The sequence below is a fragment of the Crotalus tigris genome, unplaced genomic scaffold (assembly GCF_016545835.1).
Source record: "Crotalus tigris isolate CLP2741 ecotype Arizona unplaced genomic scaffold, ASM1654583v1 scf7180000017765.3138416, whole genome shotgun sequence".
NCBI lineage: Eukaryota > Metazoa > Chordata > Lepidosauria > Squamata > Viperidae > Crotalus > Crotalus tigris.
The window spans coordinates 2,460,627-2,480,869 of NW_024096620.1; the positions used below are offsets into that span (position 1 = coordinate 2,460,627).

General features: G+C 50.6%; 1 protein-coding gene across 1 annotated transcript in view; it reads right to left on the bottom strand.

Annotated features, from left to right (window-relative positions):
• LOC120307153 (protein MB21D2-like) overlaps positions 1-16,849 on the bottom strand; it is a 28,670-nt gene extending 11,821 nt beyond the window's left edge. Inside the window, exon 1 of the mRNA XM_039341507.1 lies at positions 16,551-16,849. Coding sequence (XP_039197441.1) covers positions 16,551-16,809 — 259 coding nt within the window. The 5' untranslated portion in view covers positions 16,810-16,849. The remainder of the gene's footprint in view (positions 1-16,550) is intronic.
• Positions 16,850-20,243: the final 3,394 nt, after the last annotated feature.

Genomic DNA, 20,243 nt, shown 5'->3' on the forward strand with positions numbered 1-20,243 from the left:
GCGGACTTCAACTCCCAGAATTCCTGAGCCAGTATGGCTCAGCTTGGAAACCTCTCCCTTTCCCCTCAGCATGGCTGGCTCAGGAATTCTGGGAGTTGAAGTCCACGAGCCATAAAAGAGCCAAGGTGGCCTACCCCTACACTAGACCAAATTATGTAATTTTTTTAAATTTTTTTGCCTATCAGATCACTTGACCCCACAGGCTCACCCACGGGAGAGTGGCAAAGCTGGACCTCCAGCGGGCAGCACAGAACACGTGCGAAGCCAGCGGGCCCCCACCCATTCTGCAAAGGCAAATCCAGCAGCTGACTTTCCCCCCTACACACACACAGCCCGATTATTGTATGCAGCAAACGGGGCTTTGCAAACATCGGAGGAGCTTCCAGAGTATACAGAGCGATTATCTGCTCCCGAGGCTGCCCTTTCCGTGCCAGCGGGTCTCCTTCGGCAGCCTGCAGGGAGCAGAAATCAGACGGGGGGGGGGGTTTCCACGGGGCCCAGGCACCAACGGCAGCGTGCAAAACAGCCGTGTGCTCTGAGAGTGCCGAGCCTGGGCTTCCTTCTGATTTGAGTTAGCACCAATCACGTGCTTGGCACATGCCCACCTCCCACCCTGCCCTGGCATGCTTCTCCCTCGCCTATTATTCTTGGCTACCCCCCCCCCCCCGCCTCTTTCCTCCTTCCTCACGGCAGGCTAGAGAAAAGAAGGACCAGGGAAGACACGATAGCCATCTTCCAATATTTGGGGGGCTGCCCCAAAGGAGAGGGGGGGGACCCCCTGTTCTCCAAAGCGCCTGAAGGCAGGACAAGAAGCAGCGGATGGGAACTGATCAAGGAGAGAAGCAACCTGGAACTAAGGAGAAACTTCCCGACAGGGAGGACAATTAACCAGTGGAACTTCTTCAGCTCTGACTAGATGGTGGATAAATGGAAGGATTTGTATTTTTACAGACAGCATGGGGAGTTTTTAAGAAGAGGCTGGACAGCATTTGTCTGGGATGTTATAGGGCAGGGGTTCTCAACCTTGGCAACTTTAAGACTTGTGGACTTCAACTCCCAGAATTCCTCAGCCAGCAAAGCTGGCTGAGGAATTCTGGGAATTGAAGTCCACAAGTCTTAAAGTTGCCAAGGTTGAGAACCCCTGTTATAGGGTCTCCTGCTTGAGCAGGGGGTTGGCTTAGAACAGGAGTCTCCAACCTATGGGCCAGGGACCAGAACCGGGAATGGCAGGTACTAGCGGCACTGTTTGCACATGCACGGGGGCACTAGCTCCGCCACCAGCCTCACAGAGAGATAGGAGAGAAAGAGAGGGAGATGATAAGTAGACAGATGATGATGATCAGATAGACAGACAGATGTAGGGAAGGAGGGAGAGGGAGAAAGAAAGACAAAGAGAGATGCAGATAGGTAGACAGATGATAAGTAGATAGCTACCGTTGTTTCCCCGAAAATAAGACCTGGTCTTATATTAAGTTTTGCTCCAAAAGATGCATTAGAATTTATTTTACGGTTAGGTCTTATTTGGGGGGAAATACAGTACTAAATGCGTCCGTCTGGCTGACGGTCTTAACTGGAGTTTATTTTTGGGGTGGAGCTGATATTACGAGAGTCCTGAAAAATCATGCTAGGCTAGGGCTTATTTTCCAGTTGGGTTTTATTTTGGGGGAAACACGGTAGATGATGATGATGATGATGATGATGATGATAATTATAATAGTAATAGTAATAATAATAATAGTAAAGTTAGAAGGGACTTTGGAGGTCATCAAGTCCAACCCCTGCTCAGGCAGGTAATCCTATACCATTTCGGACAAATGGCTGTCCAGTTTCTTCTTAAAAACTTCCAGTGTTGGAGCATTTTACAGCTTCTGGAGCATTCACCGCTTCTGATGAGAAAGAGGGGGGGGGTAGGTAGGTAGGTAGTAGATTGTCAGATGTGAACAACCAGGTCCACACACAAAGAATTCAAATTACCTGATTTATTGCTTAAGTCTATACCAGGGGTAGGCACCCTTGGCTCTTTTATGACTCGTGGACTTCAACTCCCAGAATTCCTGAGCCAGCTGAAATTGGAGTGAAATTGGAGAAGGTTCAAGGGCAGTCAAAGGGGGCTGGACGTGGCCCTCTTATGACTAGGCAGAGACTCTGAAACTAATGCCCCACTTGACTCCTCCCTCTGGCTCTGCCAGCCCTCTGCAGCGCAACCAGGGGCAAGGGCAGGCCGCGTCAGCACCCTTGTGAAAAGAAGCCACGTGGACTTCCCCTTCGCAAGGGAGCAACGGCAGTCCTGGGCCACTGAGATGGATTCGTACCCAGCCCCAAGGCACCTGGTTGGGCTCAGCAGGAAATCAGCTTGTAAACCAGGCTGAACAGCTCCGAATGCGCAAAGCCATCAACCAGAAGCCACATCTGTGATGACCATCACCACACAAACTATGCCAACTCCATCATCCGCTCAGGCAGCTTCAACCAATGAGGACTTGGTCATGCCAGACAAATCTTATTGCATTCTTTGACCAGGTGACAAAATTAGTGGACCAGAGTAATGCTGTGCACATAATTTACTTGGACTTCAGAAAGGCATTTGATAAAGTAGATCACAACCTACTACTTGACAAGATAGAAAAATGTAGGGTAGAAAGCATCACCACCAGATGGATCCATAGCTGGCTGACTGGCCGTACTCAATGTGGGGTCCTACATCTACATGGAGGGAAGTGTGTAGTGGGGTGTCCCAGGGCTCTGTTCTGGGCCCAGGGCTCTTCAACATCTTCATCAACGATCTGGATGAGGGGATAGATGGGGAACTCATCAAATTTGCAGACGACACCAAGTTGGCAAGAATAGCCAACACTCCAGAAGACAGGCTTAAGATACAGAAGGATCTGGACAGACTTGAACACTGGGCGCTACCTAACAAAATGAAATTCAATGGTGAAAAAAGTAAGGTTCTACATTTAGGCAAGAAAAACCAAATGCACAAGTATAGTGTAGGGGTACCTTGCTCAATAGTAGTAACTGTGAGAGGGACCTTGGAGTCCTAGTGGACAATCGCTTAGATATGAGAAACTTCCTGACAGTGAGAACAATTAACCAGTGGAACAACCTGCTTCCAGAAGCGGGGAATGCTCCAACACTGGAGGTTTTTAAGAAGAGACTGGACGGCCGTTTGTCTGAAATGGTATAGGGTTTCCTGCCTGAGCAGGGGGTTGGACTAGATGACCTCTAAGATCTCTTCCAACTTTATTATTATCATCATCATCATCATCATCATCATTATTATTATTATTATTATTATTATTATTATTATTATTATTATTATTATTATTATGGATCATCACACAGTCAGCCAGATGTTCAGACTGGATTTGGCATTTTGTCTACCTATCTAGTCCTTACCCAGGACCTGGGATAGGCAGATGTGGATGTTTGATGGTATTACAGATATCGTCGCAGGATGGAAGCAGTTCCTAGTAAGGCCGCCTTTTGCAATTGACTAATAGCGAATTTGTCATTGCCAATGGTGTTCAAGTGGTGCTCCAGTTGTTTTGGGATTGCACTTAAGGAGCCTATTACTATTGGTACTACCCTTGCTTGCTTTTGCCACAGTCTTTTTATTTCTATTTGTAGGTCTTTGTATTTTGTTATCTTCTCCAGTTCTTTCTCTTCTATTCTGCTATCTCCAGGCACTGCCACGTCCACTATCCAGACTTTTTTGTCTTTCTTATCAACAATTGTTAAGTCTGGGGTGTTATGTTGCAAGTGTTTGTCTGTTTGAATTCTGAAGTTCCAGAGCAGTTTAATTTTATCATTTTCTATGACTTTCTCTATTTTATGATCCCACCAGTTTTTGCTTATAGGCAAATGATATTTTTGCAGATCTTCCAATGCACCATTGTTGCTACTTTGTCATGCCGCTGCTTGTAGTCAGTCTGTGCAATCTTCTTGCAACAGCTTACCAGGTGGTCCACTGTTTCTTCAGCTTCTTTGCATAGGCGCCACTTACTGTCTGTTGCTGTCTTCTCAATTTTGACTTTATATGCATTTGTCCTTAAGGCTTGGTCTTGTGCGGCCAGAATTAGTCCCTCAGTCTCTTTCTTCAATTTTCCTGCTCTTAGCCATTGCCAGGTCTTGTTAATATCTGCTTTCCCAGCTATTTTTTTAATGTATTGGCCATGTAGTGCTTTGTCTTCCCATGCCTCTATTCTGTTCTTCATTTGGTCTTTCTTGTAGGCCAGTGTGGTCTCTCCAGTAGTTAGTAAGCCTTCCTGATATACTAATTTCAGTGCATCTTCATCATTGTTCTTCAGATATTCTTCCAAAGCCATTTTTTCTTCTTCAACCATCTGATGTACTTGTAGCATTCCACGCCCACCTATTTGCCTTGGTAGATAAAGTCTATCAATGTCACTGCGTGGATGAAGGCATGATTCATTGTCATTATTTTTCTGGTCTGCCTATCCATTGCTTTTAGTTCTGCTTGAGTCCAGTCCACTATTCCAGCTGTGTACCTAATGACTGGGATTGCCCAGGTGTTGATTGCCTTTATGGTAGTTCCTCCATTGAGTTTGGATTTTAAGATCTTCTTCACTCTCTTGATGTATTCACCTCTAATCTTTTTCTTGACTTCAGTGTGCTTGATGTTGTCAGCTTGAAGGATACCCAAGTATTTATAGTAATCTTCCTGTCTGTTGCTCAATTTTGACATCATCATCATCATCATCATTATTATTAAAAGGCGGAGCATAACAGGTGAGCCCAGAGGGCAGAAACCCTTTCCCAGAGCTATGCCTGGAAATGGGTTGCCCCCCCCTTCCGATGGGATTCGCTCCCGCTCCTTCCAGATCTCCACCGTCACCCCCTCCTCAGACAGCTCAGCTGTGAACTACTTTCCATTTTCCAAGCAGCAGGTCTGACTCCCTTTGCGTGCAAATCCCCTTCCCGAAGCAGCAGTGGTGGCAGCAGCACGTGGCTGCCTCCTCCCTCCGGCCTCAGCAGAGGCTTCCTCCTCTACTCTGCCTCCGGGGCCTGGGCAGCAGATGGCATCGCACGGCAGGCTGCACGGAGGCCAGAAGGCTGAAGAAATGAGACCAGCCAGGGAGAGGTGATGCCAGGCAACCGAAACAACAAGCTTCAAGCACAGTGTCCCAAAGGTGCTTTTCCAACAGGCTTTCTCGTTTTTTTTTCTTCTTTGAAAACATTTCACTTCTCACCCAAGAAGCTTCCTCGGTTCTAACCGGACGGTGCAGAAGAGAAGGGTTTGCAAAGAATGTAAATATAAATCCGTCCATTTCCCATCATTCAGCTTAGCATGGAAAAAGCAAAGACCGGGGGGGGGGATACGAGAAACCCCCTTCGGGCACATCAAAAGGGGCATAGGCCTCACTCCTTTCTGGCTCCCTAAACTGAGAAAAGCATGTTGAGGTTCTCTAACCAGCATCCTTTGCTGTTCCTCACCTACAGAGAGAAATCTTGCCAAACCAAAGTTATTTGCACCACAAAACATAAGACTTGGGGAACTGTTAAGGAGGAGCTGTCTTCACCCTCATTCTCACACACAAACTATCTGAACTGCGTTGTCTCTTGCTCCTCTGGAATATGATTGCCCTCCCTGCTGGGAATCCAGACCGCAATCCACCACAGCTCCAGCACAGCACAGGGACCTCTGGATCCTGGTCCGGGAAGGCAGAAACCCAAGGCGTGTCAGTCAGGAAGAGGGTCCTGAGAGCCGAGTCATCTGGGGGGGGAGCTCCTGAGCCAAGAGGGATGGACACCCCCGGGCTGGGCAACCATTCTCCAGGGGGGGGGGGGTTCAGTCTGCAGCAGGTGGGACAGGTGGGTTCAAGAGGTCAACGGCCTGTTTCCATCCTGGATTCTAGGATGACTAAAGACAGAACTGAGGGGAGGACTCTGACACCCTCAAAGACGCCTCCAGAAGAAATCCTTTCACAGCAGCACTGAGCATGTGCTAAGTGACCCAGAACTCTGCACCGATTACATGTTAACCAGTACAGAGTCGTGGTGGCGCAGTGGTTAAATGCAGTACTGCAGTCTGGCTCTGCATTCCCACTGCCAGGAGTTCGACCCTGACCAGCTCAAGATTGACTCGGCCTTCTGTCCTTCTGAGGTCAGTAAAATGAGGACCCTGATTGTTGGGGGGGGGCAATATGCTGACTCTGTAACCTGCTTAGAGACGGCTGTAAAGCCCTGTGAAGCGGTATATAAGTCTGCTGTTGCTCTTCCTTCCTTCCTTCCTTCCTTCCTTCCTTCCTTCCTTCCTTCCTTCCTTCCTTCCTTCCTTCCTTCTTTCCTGCAGTATTGCAGCTAATTCATTGCCCACAGCCAGCAGTTCGAGTCTCACCGCTCAAGGTTGACTCAGCCTTCCGTCCTTCCGAGGTCGGTAATATGAGGACTCAGATTGTTGGGAGGAAATAGGCTGACTCTGTAAACCGCTTACAGAGGCTGTAAAGCCCTGCAAAGCGGTATACAAGTCTAAGTGCTCAATGCTATTTCCTATGTTTTCCAAACTTTGCAGATGATATTTGCAAATCACAGGCAGCTTTCAAAGTAACCCAATTTTCCCCCATGTCAATTATTCCCCAGGGTCCCTCAATGCAAAACCTAAAGGGGGGGGTCCAGGATTTGAGTCCTCTGTCAGGGGCTGCATGGAGATATGTCCATGTAATTTTCTGGGCACTTTTAGCCCTGCCAGCTTCCAGGATTCTCTCAATCTAGCCCCAGGCTAAAATCGATGTCCTTTTTCCAATGATTTGCTATTAAAAAGTTTAAGATCCCCATCCTCCATTTAACTTTGTAGAAGTCCCACCGAGCCAGATGGACTTACTTCTGAGTAAGGTGAGTGCAGGTTGCCTAACCTCTCTGGAGCCTGGAAGGGGGTCCAGAGGTCAGCTAAGGGGCCGGAGGAGGCAAGGCAGGTCGGCCAGGCCCTCATTCGAGAGGGCTGGAGGGCTGTGCAGAATGAGAACTGTGGGGCAGCCCTTCCAGAGTCACAGGATCAAGCCCAGACAAAGACTCCAGGGGCAGGGGGGGGGAGCAGCTTTTCAAAGAGGAAAACCTTCTGCTCCACAAAGCAGATAAATCTTAAATCAAACAAAGCCAAGAAAGCTACTCTCTCTCTGACATGCTCCCCCCCCCAGCCTTTTATCTCTCCCCTCAACAGCAAGAGCAAAAGAAATGGGGGGGGGAGTAACTTTGAATGATCAGTAGTTTAATGAAGAGAAGGACGAGGGGGGGTAGGATAGCAGCCTTCCAATATTTCAGGGGCTGCCCCAAAGAAGAGGGAGTCAAGCTATTCTCCAAAGTCCCTGAAGGCCGGACAAGAAGCAACGGGCAGAAACTAATCCAGAGAAGCAACCTGGAATTAAGGAGAAACTCCTGACAGTTAGAACAATTAACCAGTGGAACTCCTTGCCTCCAGAAGCAGTGAATGCTGGAAGTTTTTAAGAAGAGACTGGACAGCCACTTATCTGACATGGTAGAGCAGTGTTTCCCAAACTTGACAATTTTAAGGCATGTGGACTTCAACTCCCAGAATTCCACAGCCAGCGTTGCTGGCTGTGGAATTCTGGGAGTTGAAGTCCTCATGCCTTAAAATTGTCAAGTTTGGGAAACACTGTGGTAGAGGGTCTCCAGCTTGAGCAGGGGGTTGGACTAGACTACAGGGTCCCTTACAACCTTGTTATTCCATTAGCCTTCATTTTCCAAGCTTATATTGTATATAAACAGGGCGCAAACCCCACTCCCTTCTAGCACTGATGATGTTCCCTAGTTGGGTCATGAAATGTCTGCAACAAAACCACCCAGCTCGGAGAGCACCAAGGACCCAAGCAGCGGATGAAAACTAATCAAGGAGAAAAGCAACCTGGAGTTAAGAAGAAATGTCCTAACAGAGAGGACAATTAACCAGTGGAACAGCTTGCCACCATAAGCTGAGGGTGCTCCAACACTGGAGGCTTTTAAGACGAGATTGGACAACCATTTGTCTGAAATGGTCTAGGGTTTCCTGCCTGAGCAGGGGTTGGACTAGATGACCTTCAAGGTCTCTTCTAGCTCTACCATTCTATGTTCTGTTGTAATCTACTGCAGCCTAAGTTCTGGGGTCTTCCCCAGCCCCCCACGGTGGCACAGCTCTTCAGCCACTCTCCTCCTGATGTCCCAGCAGACCCTCCCTCCAAAGGGAGGATCAGGCATTGGACTGGGGGGGGGGTATTAAATTGGAGCCTGCCACCCAGCTGTCTCCCCAGGAAATGCCCGTTCTCCAGCAAGCTTCGCAGCCAGAGGGCCCACTTTGGAGAGGAGCAGGGCTAGTCCAAAAGCCTTCTGGGGCTCCCGTGCCAGGCCCTCGCCTCCAGCACCGACAGCCGCGGGTGGACCAGCCGGAAGGGCAGGCAAGTCACGAGGGCACAAGGCTGGCGACAGGAGGAGATATCTCCACGGGCACCGAGCTGCTGCAAGTAAGGCAACAGCTGCAGCTGGCCCTGGATGGCTCAGGCTTCAGAACAGAATATCTGGAATCTAAGGGGAGAGGGGAGAGTCCATCAACAGATGCCAAGGGCAATGCCACCATCAACACGGGGGAGGCCAGGCTGCAAAGACACTTCTCCCCGTGGCTTCCTGCACGATTCAGGCTGATGAGCCCGCTTGGCATCTCAGCCCTAGGGAAAAGACAAAGCCTGGCACTGCTCCCTCAATACCTGGAGGACCCCCAAACCCAATGGAGGCTCAATGGAGGACGGTTACCCAGAGGAGAGTTGAGTCCCTCCCGGGAGAAAGGAGGGGTTCAAGGACCCCTCCCCACACTGGCAACCAGAAGGTCCCACTTTCAAAGGGGCCGGCCTTCCTCTGGATTGCTGCAATGAAGCCCTTTGGGGTCTTCCTTCCCCTTGAGGGTGTTGTGATTCCTCACCTGCCAGTGGATCTGGAAGTTGAGGAATCAGAGGAGGAGGAGGAGGAGGGGCCTGGAGTGACATCGGAGTCAGAGGAAGACTCTGAGGAGCTCCAAGACTTACAGTTGGACGAGGAGCTTGGCCCCTCTACTCGCGCTCAGGCTGAGACACAGCTGTGCTGGGAACCTGTGTTGGACAGTGATGAAGAACAGCTGGGACAAATCCCCGATGCACGAATGCGCAGAGAAGCGAGTAGGACAGAGGAATGCAATGGGGCGGCTCCAAAGGCAAAGGAGAAAGCATTAGGAAGCCACGCCTTGGCTGAACTATAAAAAGGAAGTTGTGGGAGGTGCTGGTGGCCGAAGGCAACCGTTCGTGTTGAGGAATCGTGTTTCTGTGGCCTGTGCTTGTTTGCCTTGGACAGGGACTCCAGTCTGTGAGAATAAAAGAGGTTGGTTTTTTCTTGCGGTTCCTGCCTGTTCCTTGTGAGCATAACCACGACTCACGTAGGCTGGGACAGAACAGAGGGAGCCAGGAAAAACAGGAACCCCCCCCCAAGACAAAAGTAAGGAACCGGCAATACAGTTCCTGGAGGGGGGGCAGGGAGGTGAGGAATTATGCCATCCCAAGGAAGGTATTTGCCCAGGTTGGGGTAAGGTCTTCCGCCTTGGGCAGGGGGGGGGGTTGGACTAGAAGACCTCCAAGGTCCCTCCCAGCCCTGTGGTTCTGTTTCAGTACCTGCTGAGCTTGGTTAATGCGTTAACCCTGATTTGTTTGCACGGTGCATTTGGATAATCAAAACCCGGGGCCCAAAGTCCAGGCCACCGCTGGGTTTTCCAATAAGGACGGTCCTGCCAGTTTGCCCCTTCTGGATCTGCAGTGCAGTTGTGTCTGACTGTGCATGAGAGTGCATGTGTGTGTGTGTGTGTGAGAGGGGGGGAGAGAGAGAGGGAGGGAGGGAGAGACACACAAAAAGAGGGAGATAGAAAAAGAAAGAGAGACAGAATTGGAGAGGGAGAGAGAAAGAGAAAGTGACTAAGAGATTGAGTGAGAGAGAGACAGCCACAGAAAGAAAGAGAAAGAAAGAGACAGAGAGAGAGAAAGAGGGAAAGAGAGACAAAAAGAGAGAAAGAGAGAAGCTGGGAGCTGCCTTTTCAACTCCCCAGGGTTCTTTTTGCCTGTTGTTTGCTACACCCAGCCTGGCAATGATTCACCTGGCCTTTTCTCCCAGAGGTTGCAGATGTGCGGCTGGCAACGGCTTCCTCTCTGGCTGGGGGAGGGGGAGGGAGGGAGAGTGCCGAATTAGGGGGGAGGGGAGGGAGGCTCTCCTCAGCTGGAAGCAATGGGATTACTCTGTAGAGGTGGGGGTGGGGCAGGGGGAAGCAAGGGGCCGTAACTCAACCACTGCACCACCCTGACTTAGGATTGCCCCCCCCCCAAGCAGGCTGGCAGCGCCAACAGCTGCCCTTCTCATGCCAGGCCAGCCCAGCCATGGCACCGGCCAGACGTGGAGGTTTTTAGCCCTTTGGTGGAAACGAACGGCTGTAAAAACGTGCATTTATTTAATTGTTCACACTTTTGAACCGCCAGTCTTCCCCAGAGCAGGCTATACAATAAAACTATCAAAATATAAACACCGTCTACTTAGTTCTCAACGTACGACTGCAAATTCGGTCCCAGATTTCTCTTGCTAAGCGAGACAGGGGTTAAGTGACCTTCGCTCCGTTTTACGACCTTCCTTGCCATGGTAGCTAAGCAAATCACACTGCAGTTGCTGAAGAGGTAAGACGGTTGGTCGTTACGCGAATCTGGCTTCCCCTTCTGACTCTGCTCGAAGGAAGGTCGTAAAAGAAGACCCCGGGACGCTGCGACCGTCAGAAACACGGGTCCGTTGCCAATTGCGTCTGAATTTTGATCAGGGGGTTGTGGGGAGGCTGCCAGGGCCGTCAAGTGTGAAAACTGGCCCTACGTCGCTTTTTCCAGCACTGCTGGAACGGTCACTAAACGAACAGTCGTAAGTCAAGGACTACCTGTATATAAAATTTGGAAAAAAATTAGAAAAAGGCCAGGAGGATTAAACACTGTTGAAATCAGTCGAAAGGCGAAGGGGGGGGGCTTTCAGGGCACCAGCTGACCCTCATGGCTATGGGCTCCTCTGGGCTCCCCACACCAGAAGGGGGGGCCTGCCTCAACTGTGGGGCAAGGGGGAGGGTATTCCAGAGGCTGGGGAATGGGGGTCCCTTCCAAGATGCTTCCCCCAATTGCAGAGGTGCATGGCTGGCGGGGAGGAGATGAGGGAACACCCCCTTCTCTCCCAGGACCCAACCAATTTTGGTCACCACGATGTAAAAAAGATGCCGAGACTCTAGAAAGAATGCAGAGAAGAGCAACAAAGATGATTAGGGGACTGCAGGCCAAAACATACAAGGAACGGTGGCTGGAATTGGTTATGTCCAGTTTAATGAAGAGAAGGACGAGGGAGGACAGGATGGCAGTCTTCCAGTATCTCAGGGACTGCCCCAAAGAAGAGGGAGTCAAGCTATTCTCCAAAGCGCCTGAAGGCAGGACAAGAAGCAACAGATGGAAACTAACCAAGGAGAGAAGCAACCTGGAACTAAGGAGAAACTTCCTGACAGTGAGAACAATTAATCAGTGGAACTCCTTGCCTCCAGAAGTGGTAAAAGCTCCAACACTGGAAGTTTTAAAGAAAAGATTGGACAGCAGGGGATTGGACTCACTAGATGACCTCTAAAGTCCCTTCCAACTTTATTACTACTACTACTACTACTACTACTACTACTACTACTACTATTATTATTATTATTATTATATCATTATCATTATTATCATTACCATTATTATCTTGCCTGGGAAGGCATCTTCTCTTGGGGCCTGGGCAGCCTCCCCCCTCCCCCCCCGCTTCCCCATGCCAGAGGAATCCCTGGCATTGGCCTCTCCCATTCAGGGCAGAACTGCCGTGGCTGGCTGTGCCCAGTTTCCTTTGGCAAACAATGGATCATTGTGATGACCGTTCTGCATTTATGGCACTTTAAAACGTTAACAAAGTTGTCTTATCTTGGTTTAATTATGGATCCCATCGCCCAGGCCCACATACCACGATTTATGGGCTGATGGGCTTCTGAGTGCTCTGGTCAAAGGCTGCTTTGCAAACAGCCACTAGCAAGCAAGGATTACGGCTTATCTCTTCCCCCTGCCCCCCCCCCAATTTTATTTTTGTTGGAGCTTTTGCAAGGACGGTCTCTCTAACGTAAGTCGTATCTTGGTGATGTAGCAAACTCAGTTTTCTCCCTTTATGAAGTGGCTCTCCTAGACCGAGGGACAGAATGCGCACACACGTGGGCTACGCAGATGTTGTGCAGCTGGAGTCCAAGAAGGAGCTGCTCTAGTAGCACAAATCATGCACACAGATCAACCCTGCACATTTACACAATCACCGCAACCGAAAGAAAGACTCCGTCAACAGCCAGTTTGGTCTGGGGGTGAAGGCACCAGGCTAGAAAGCAGGAAAGTGTGAGTTCTAGTCCAGCCTTAGCCATGGAAGCGGCTGGGTGACTTTGAGCTAATTACCAGGAGCCAGTGAGTTCTAGTTCCGTCTTAGCCATGAAAGCCAGCTGGGTAACTGAGCCAATCAGCATGAGATTCTAGTCCCACCTTAAGCATAAAAAGCAAGTGGGTGACTTTGGGCCAATCACCAGGCGACAGTGAATTCTAGTCCTGCCATAGGCATGAAAGCCAGCTGGTTGACTGGGCCAATCACCAGGAGACGGTGAGTTCTATTCCCGCCTTAGGCATCAAAGACAGCCGGGTGACTTTCAGCCAATTACTAGGAGATGGTGAGTTCTAGTCCCAACTTTAGGCATGCAAGCCAGCTGGGTGACTTTGGCCAGTCCCTCTCTCTCTCAGCCCAGCCCACCCCGAAGGGTTGTTGTTGTGTGGAAAATAGGAAGAGCAAGGTGTGTTGGGTATATTCAGAGCCTTCAGGTATTGGTAAAAATAATAAAGGCAGCATAGAATTAAAAATAAAGTGAATAAACAAGGACACACCCACTGGCCAGCTGGCCTGTATTACACCTCTGGGGAGACAGAACGAGGCCCCTGACCCCCCATCTTTTCAATCCAATCCAGAGGCGTCCAATCCAGCGGATACGTTAAGGCATCTTTCTGGGATTTCCCCACCCCTTTTAGGATCTGGCTGCACTGGGTCCTCTTGAGGTCAAAGCACTGGAAGATGGAAAACCTCTTGGCACCCCAGACCTGCTGATGAGACGAGCCGAAAGGCGCCAAGAGGGCATCCAGCTCACCCCCTGGTGCCCATGCCCACAGGGGAATGTCTGGCCTTGTTGGGGAAGACCCTGCAAGGGAAGGAAAGCCCTCCCCCCCCCGTAGGCACCAAGGAATATTTTTATGTATCGCTTACGACCTGGGGGGGCTGTTCTGGGGGGGGGGCTTTCAGATGAAGCCCCTCTAGCATTTGTTGAGGCTTCGGGGCCTTTCAGAAGAACAACTGAAATTTCTTCTCTAAGGACCTCCAGGTTGGGCAAAGCAGCTTTTCAACTTTTCCTCGGGGGGGGGAGAGGAAACCCCATCAAGCCCCCCCCCGTCAAAGAAATTCCATAGTAAATGTAGCTTTCTGGTGACAGTCCAGACCTCTGGCTAGATCCCAACTCCAGGAAAGCAGCTTTGGATTCCACGGGGAGCTATCCAAGATTGGTTTATTTAAAAATATAGGTTGGGCCCCAAAGGCGCCTTTTCCTGAAACAGGCGGAAATGGCGTAAAAATTCAGAAAAAGGAGAACCAGGAAAGATCCGAACACAGCAGGAAGAGGGCCCTGTTAGTTGGGGGGGGGGTGTAAAATATCTTGAGCAGCTTTTCCAACCGTTAAAAAGCGGATATTTCTGAATAGATCAAAAATCCTCAATTTATCACTTAGTGACCATTCAAAGTTACGACGGGACTGGAAAAAAACAGATCTAGGAATGGTTTTCACACTTACGACCGTCACAGCATCCCCCGTGGTCACGTGATCAAAATTGAGACACTTGGCAATGGACTCATACTTACGACGATCGCATTGTCCCGAGGTCAGGGGATCCCCCTTTGGTGACCTTGGGGAAGCCAGATTCGCTTAACGACTGCTGTGGTTTGCTTAATTGCAAAAAAAGGACATAAAGTGCAGCACAACTCTCTTAATAACTGTCTTGTTTAACAACAGAAATTTTTCACTCAATTGTGGTCGTATCTTGAGGACCATCTGCAATTGGTTGGTTGGAAAAGGTGCCCCAGGCACTTCCAGATCTTTCTTTCTTTCTTTCTTTCTTTCTTTCTTTCTTTCTTTCTTTCTTTCTTTCTTTCTCTCTCTCTCTCTCTCTTCCCCTTCCTTCCTTCCTTCCTTCCTTCTTCCTGCTTTCTTTCTTTCTTTCTTTCTTTCTCTTTCTCTCCTTCTTTCTTTTTTGTCTTTCTTTCCTTTCTTTGCTTTCTTCTCTTCTTTCCTTTTGCTTCCTTCCTTCTTTCCTTTCTTCCTTCTTTCTTTCTTTCCTTTCTTTCTTTTTTCTTTCCTTCTTTCCTTCCTTTTTCTTTATTTCTTTCCTTTCTTTCTTCCTTCCTTCCTTCCTTTCTTTCTTCTTTCCTTTCCTTATTTCTTTCTTTCCTTCCTTCTTTCCTTTATTTCTCTTTCTTTCTTTCCTTCTTCCTGCCTTCTTTTTCTTTTTCTTTCCTTCTTTCTCTTTCTTTTTTTTCTCTTTCTCTTTCTTTCCTTCTCTTTCTTTCTCTTTCTTTTTTGTCTTTATTTCTTTTCTTTCCTTCTTTCCTTTTGCTTCCTTCCTTCTTTCCTTTCCTTCTTTTTTTTCCTTCTTTCTTTCCTTCCTTTTTCTTTCTTTCTCTTTCCTTTCTTTCTTTCTTTTTCTTTCTTTCCTCCTTTTTCTTTCTTTCCTTCTTTTCCTTTCTTCCTTCCTTCTTTCCTTTCCTTATTTCTTTCTTTCCTGCCTTCTTTCCTTTATCTCTCTTTCTTTCTCTTTCCTTCTTTTCCTTCCTTCCTTCCTTTTCCTTTCTTCTTTCTTTCTTTCTTTCTTTCTTTCTTTCTTTCTTTCTTTCTTTCTTTCTTCTTTCTTTCTTAAATTGATATGGTTGCCCACTCACTCTCAGTGAGGAGGAGGAGGAGGAGGAGGAGGAAGGACTGTGGGGTCCTCTGAGGTTGATTGTTTTCTTGCAAACATTTCATGATCCAACTAGGTAACATCATCAGTGCTCAGAGAGCACCAAGGACAGGATTCACAAACACGAGGTTCACATGACCTGGGATGCCCAGATAAACAGATTCAAGGATGACTGAACAGGGTAGTCCAGTTCACACAACCTGCTCAATAAAAGCTGAACCACGAATGACCAATCTGACTTCCACACCGCCGGCCGGCATCTCTGACCCCACACTCAACAACGGAAGATGGACAGAATCATGGCGAGCCCTCCGCCATCTTCCCAAGAGTGATGCACCCCAGACCCCCCACTCAGGATTCCCTCACACAAAGGGGGTCCTGAAAAGCCACCCGGGGCATCCGTGGTTTCCAGCCAAGCAGGCAAACATCAGAACCACAGGCGGTCTCCCTCCAAAGTCTGCCCAAAGATATCTTCCTATTCCAGTTCGGAGTTTTTTGAATTGTAAACTATAGTTAATCAGTGGATAAAGTCCACCCACCTTCTTCACCCGTCGCAGATTAAAGACCTCCGCCCCCATTCTGGACAACAGGAGCCAGGACAGCCAACTCTAGAACCCCCATTTCTGATTTCCCAAAACTGGAAGGCAACCATTCCACTCTGCACCCTGCGGGCGGGTCCCCACAGCTTCTTCGCTGCCCCCGGTACATTGCCGGTTCGATTCCCACCCCAACGCAGCCAGTTGCACACATCCACAAAATCACGGGCGACAAGGCAGCTTGGGCAGAATCCACGCAGGGGTGGGGCGGGGTGGGGTAAGGGAAACAGAGGCTTGGAAGGGCTCCCCGTGGGCGACGGGGGAGGAGGCAGGGTGGAGATCGCGAAGAACCGGGCGGCGCGACTCAACCTGCGGCTGGCTCCCCACCAGTCTCCGCCCGGACCGCCGCGCCGCGCCGCGCCCCGCCACCCGGGAAGCCGCTTGGCAGTGACAGCGCGGGCGGGGCCGGAGCTTCCCCCATCGCGTGCAACCGGGGGTCTCCATCCCCTCCCCCCCAGGTCAGCAGGGGACCCGTTTGAAGTGCAGGAATGTCCTCCCCCCCTCCCCTCCCCTCCCCCTCCCGCCGCGGCGCTGCCTTTGTCTGCGGCGCATCGGGCCAGCCGGGCGAGGCGGAGGCGGGCTCCGCCGACCGTAGCCCGGGGCAGGGCGGGTGCCGGGCGCCGCTTGCAGAGCCGGACCCGCCACGCGAGAAAGTCCCCCGGGCGGCGCGCCCGCTTCCCCCCCCCCCCATCCCGCGCGGCTCCCCGCCGCCAGTCCCGCAGGCTGCAGCTCCGGGGGCTGGGAGGGTTCGGGGCTGGGCGGCGCGCAACAGGCCGGCCGGAGCGTCTCCGGCCTGGGAAGCGCCCGCCACAGCCCGAGGCGGGAGCCGGGGAGGGGTGTGGGAGAGGCCGGGGGGGGGGGGGCAGCGGCTCACCCAGCATGGAGAAGATGAAGTCCTTGGCGGTGTGGATCTCCAGGGCGCGCTGGTCGTCGTACTCGCGCTGGTCCTGCCGGGCGAAGTCCTGGATCAGCCGGTTCAGCTCCTCCAGGCGGGCGCCCGAGCGGAAGTCCAGCTCCGGGAAGGCGGCGGCCGCCCGCGCCGGCCCCAGCGCTCCCCCGGCCCCGCTGGCGGCGGCGTTGGCGGCGTGGGCGGCCGAGCAGCCGGCCTTGGAGACGAGAGGCGGAGCGGCCATCTTCGCGCGAAGCCCAGCCGCCGCCGCCGCCCCCAGCTCCGCTCCGCCCGCCCGCCCGCCCGCCGCCCCCTCCCTGCCTGCCTGCCTCCTTCCCTGCCTGCCTCCGCTGGCGAGGGCGGCGCCGCCGGGCCGGGCGGGGAGGAGGGAGGGAGCGAGCCGGCTCAGCCGCCGCGCAGCTCCAAGCCTGGATGCCCGCCGGGCAGGCGGCCAGGAAGCGGCCGGGGCAGCGCGCAGTTCCCGCGGCCGGCCGGGCGGGGCCCCTCGGAGGAAGCGCGCGGCCGGCGGCTGCGGGAGCGCGGGATCGCTCGAGCGGCGCCGCGCAGGGCGAGGCGGTCCCGGGAGCCGCTCCCTCCGGCGCCGGGGCTGCGGGCTGGGCGTCTGGCGCGGAGCCGCCCTCCGTCCCCTCCCGAGAGAGCCGGGCCTGGCGAGAGCGGAGCGCCACCCCGGGACCCGTTGGGGGGCTCACCTGGCCGGCTCAGCCTGCGGGCTTTGGGCCAGCGGAGGAGGGGGCTTGCCTCGCTCTCCAGGTGGGCCGTGTGAACGTGGAGTTTGGTGCGGACCCCCTTTTTTGAGCCAGGGGGAGTCCCACGCCCCACCGACTCCTTTGGCCTCTTGTTCCTCGTTTTCTCCAACAATGGGGCAGAAGCCCCCCCCCCGCCCTCTGGCCCCGGGACGCCTCAGGTGTGGCCTCCGGTGGGTCAGTCCTTATGCAGGGGGGGGGGCGTTGCAGAGTGCAAAGTGCTCACCTTGAACAGGGAAGAGGGATGCCCCACCTTGGAGAGTGGGTCCCTTCAGTGCTGTGGTCCATCACCTGCTCTCCAGGTGAACAGTGTCCTTCAAAAAGGGAGGACTCACCGGTTGACATCGGGCAGGGTCAACAAGTTACAAAATGGAGGAGGCCTGGGGAGCATCAGAGGGAAGACCCCCAGGGAAGCCCACCTGGGGAACCGCTGGCTGGACCAGGCAGTCAAAACGGCACCCCTGGGAAGAAGCCTCTAGAGCATGGTCAAGGGAACTGCCTGAAACTTAGTTGTTATTTTTATTTATTTATTATTCGTTCGTTTGCAAAATTCGTTAGCTGTCCATCTTGCCACACGGTAACTCTGGGCAGCTTGCAATATTAAAAGGTAAATCTGTGCAATTTATAATAAATGAATACAACGTAGGTAGACTTCGATTTACAACAGTTCATTTAATGACTGTTTGAAGTTACAACAGCACTGAAAAAAGTGACTTATGACCATTTTTTACACTTATTCTATATACATATGCATAATACAAATATTAATATATAGAATAGAATAGCATTACAGAATAGAATAGAATAGAATAGAATAGAATAGAATAGAATAGAATAGAATAGAATAGAATAGAATAGAATAGAATAGAAGCTGGAAGGGTCCTTGGAGATCTTCCATTCCACTTCATTCCATTCCATTCTATCTGTTCTGTTTTGTTCTATATTCTATTCCAGTGATGGCGAACCTGTGGCACGGGTGCCAGAGGCAGCACTCAGAGCTCTCTCTGTGGGCACGCGCACCGTCACCCCAGTTCTAGGCCTTCAGCTGCGTTTTATAAATCCTTTTTGCTTTAGGCCTCCATCGCTGTGCAAAAAAAAAAAAAAGGTTCAATCAATCAACTTCTGGGGGGGGGAGATCTTGCAAAGTTGGAATTGATTGATTGAACTTTTTTGTCCCACCCAGTCAGCCGTTATCACCGCAGCCACGCCCACCCAATGGGCCACACCCACCTGGCACCTGACAATGCATAAGTGGGTTTGGGTTGCAGTTTGGGCACTCAGTCTCTAAAAGGTTCACCATCATTGTTCTAGTCTCTCTATTCTAAAGTACTTCCAAAGTGAGGGCTTGGCAGCACAAGGAAACAGCAATCAACAACTGAAAAGCCACAGGCAACCAAGCGCCCCATAAATGCCACGCATGGAACAGCCCAAAGGACACATGCTGGAGGAGAGAACTTCCCTGGCTTGATAAGCTGGTGATAAATCAGCCCTCTTGTTGACCAGGTTGCAAGATTCTTCTTGCAGTGCTGAACTCTGAACTGTTCAGTCACTAAATGAATGGCTGTTTATTGTTGGCTCCTTGTAAGCCACCCATCCTAATTGCCAGGGTCACCCAGGGCTGTGCCAGACAGAAGCCAGAGGCGTGAAGAAGCTGTGAAATCCATCTGGGTAAGTAGCAATTACCTGCATTAACTCAGCTTTGAGATTTAATATTTTGAGATGCTTATGTTCTTTTGAAGTTCATCACCCGGGGCATCTGTGCAAAGAAAATGGATTTTCTGGATCTTGCTAATATCCAAAAGACAGACTCTTCCGCCCTGGAAAGACACACCTGAAGCTTCAGGTATTCTGCGCCATGAAGAAGGGATAAATATAAATTAGCTGTGGAGGAATGTAATGAATTATCACTTCCATTGCAGTCTGTGCTGAAGAAGCTTCTTGGATGAGAAGTGAAATGTCTTCAAAGAAAAACAAGAAAGCACAGTTGTGTGAAAAAGCACATATATACTGTGTGTGTGTGTGTGTGTGTGTGTGTGTGTATGTGTATATATATATGTTTTCTGATGTTTTTGCGGGTATTTGTAGGTCTTTGGTTGTTCGGGTTTTCTCCCACGTAAAATTGGAAGTGTCTTGGCGACGTTTCGATATACATACATACGTACATACATACATACCGTATATGCCGGTGTATAAGACGACTTCTGGAAGCGCTAAACTCGGCGCCAAAGACGGGGGTCGTCTTATACGCTGAGTCGTCTTATACGCCGGAAATACTGGTAGTTTCCGGCGTATAAGACGACGTTCTAGGAAGGCGACTCGGCGATAAAGATGGGGGTCGTCTTATACGCCGGGTCGCCTAATACGCCGGCATATATGGTATATATATATATATATAATGATATCCATAAAAATACGACTCCTGGGCATGTTTATAATATAAATAAAATACCTTGGGTTTTTAAAATATTTAGTTAATTAAAAGAAATAAAAAGGCTCAGGAAAAAAAGAAGCTAATAATAATAATAAAGTTGGAAGGGACCTTGGAGGTCATCAAGTCCAACCCCCTGCTCAGGCAGGAAACCCTACACCATTTTGGACAAATGGCTGTCCAGTCTCTTCTTAAAAACTTCCAGTGTTGGAGCATTCACCGCTTCTGGAGGCAAGGAGTTCCACTGGTTAATTGTTCTAACTGTCAGGAAGTTTTTCTTTAGTTCTAGGTTGCTTCTCTCCTTGATTAGTTTCCATCTGTTGCTTCTTGTCTGGCCTTCAGGCGCTTTGGAGAACAGCTTGACTCCCTCTTCTTTGGGGCAGCCCCTGAGATACTGGAACACTGCTATCATGTCCCCCCTCTTCATTAAACTGGACATACCCAATTCCAGCAACCGTTCCTTGTATGTTTTAGCCTCCAGTCCCC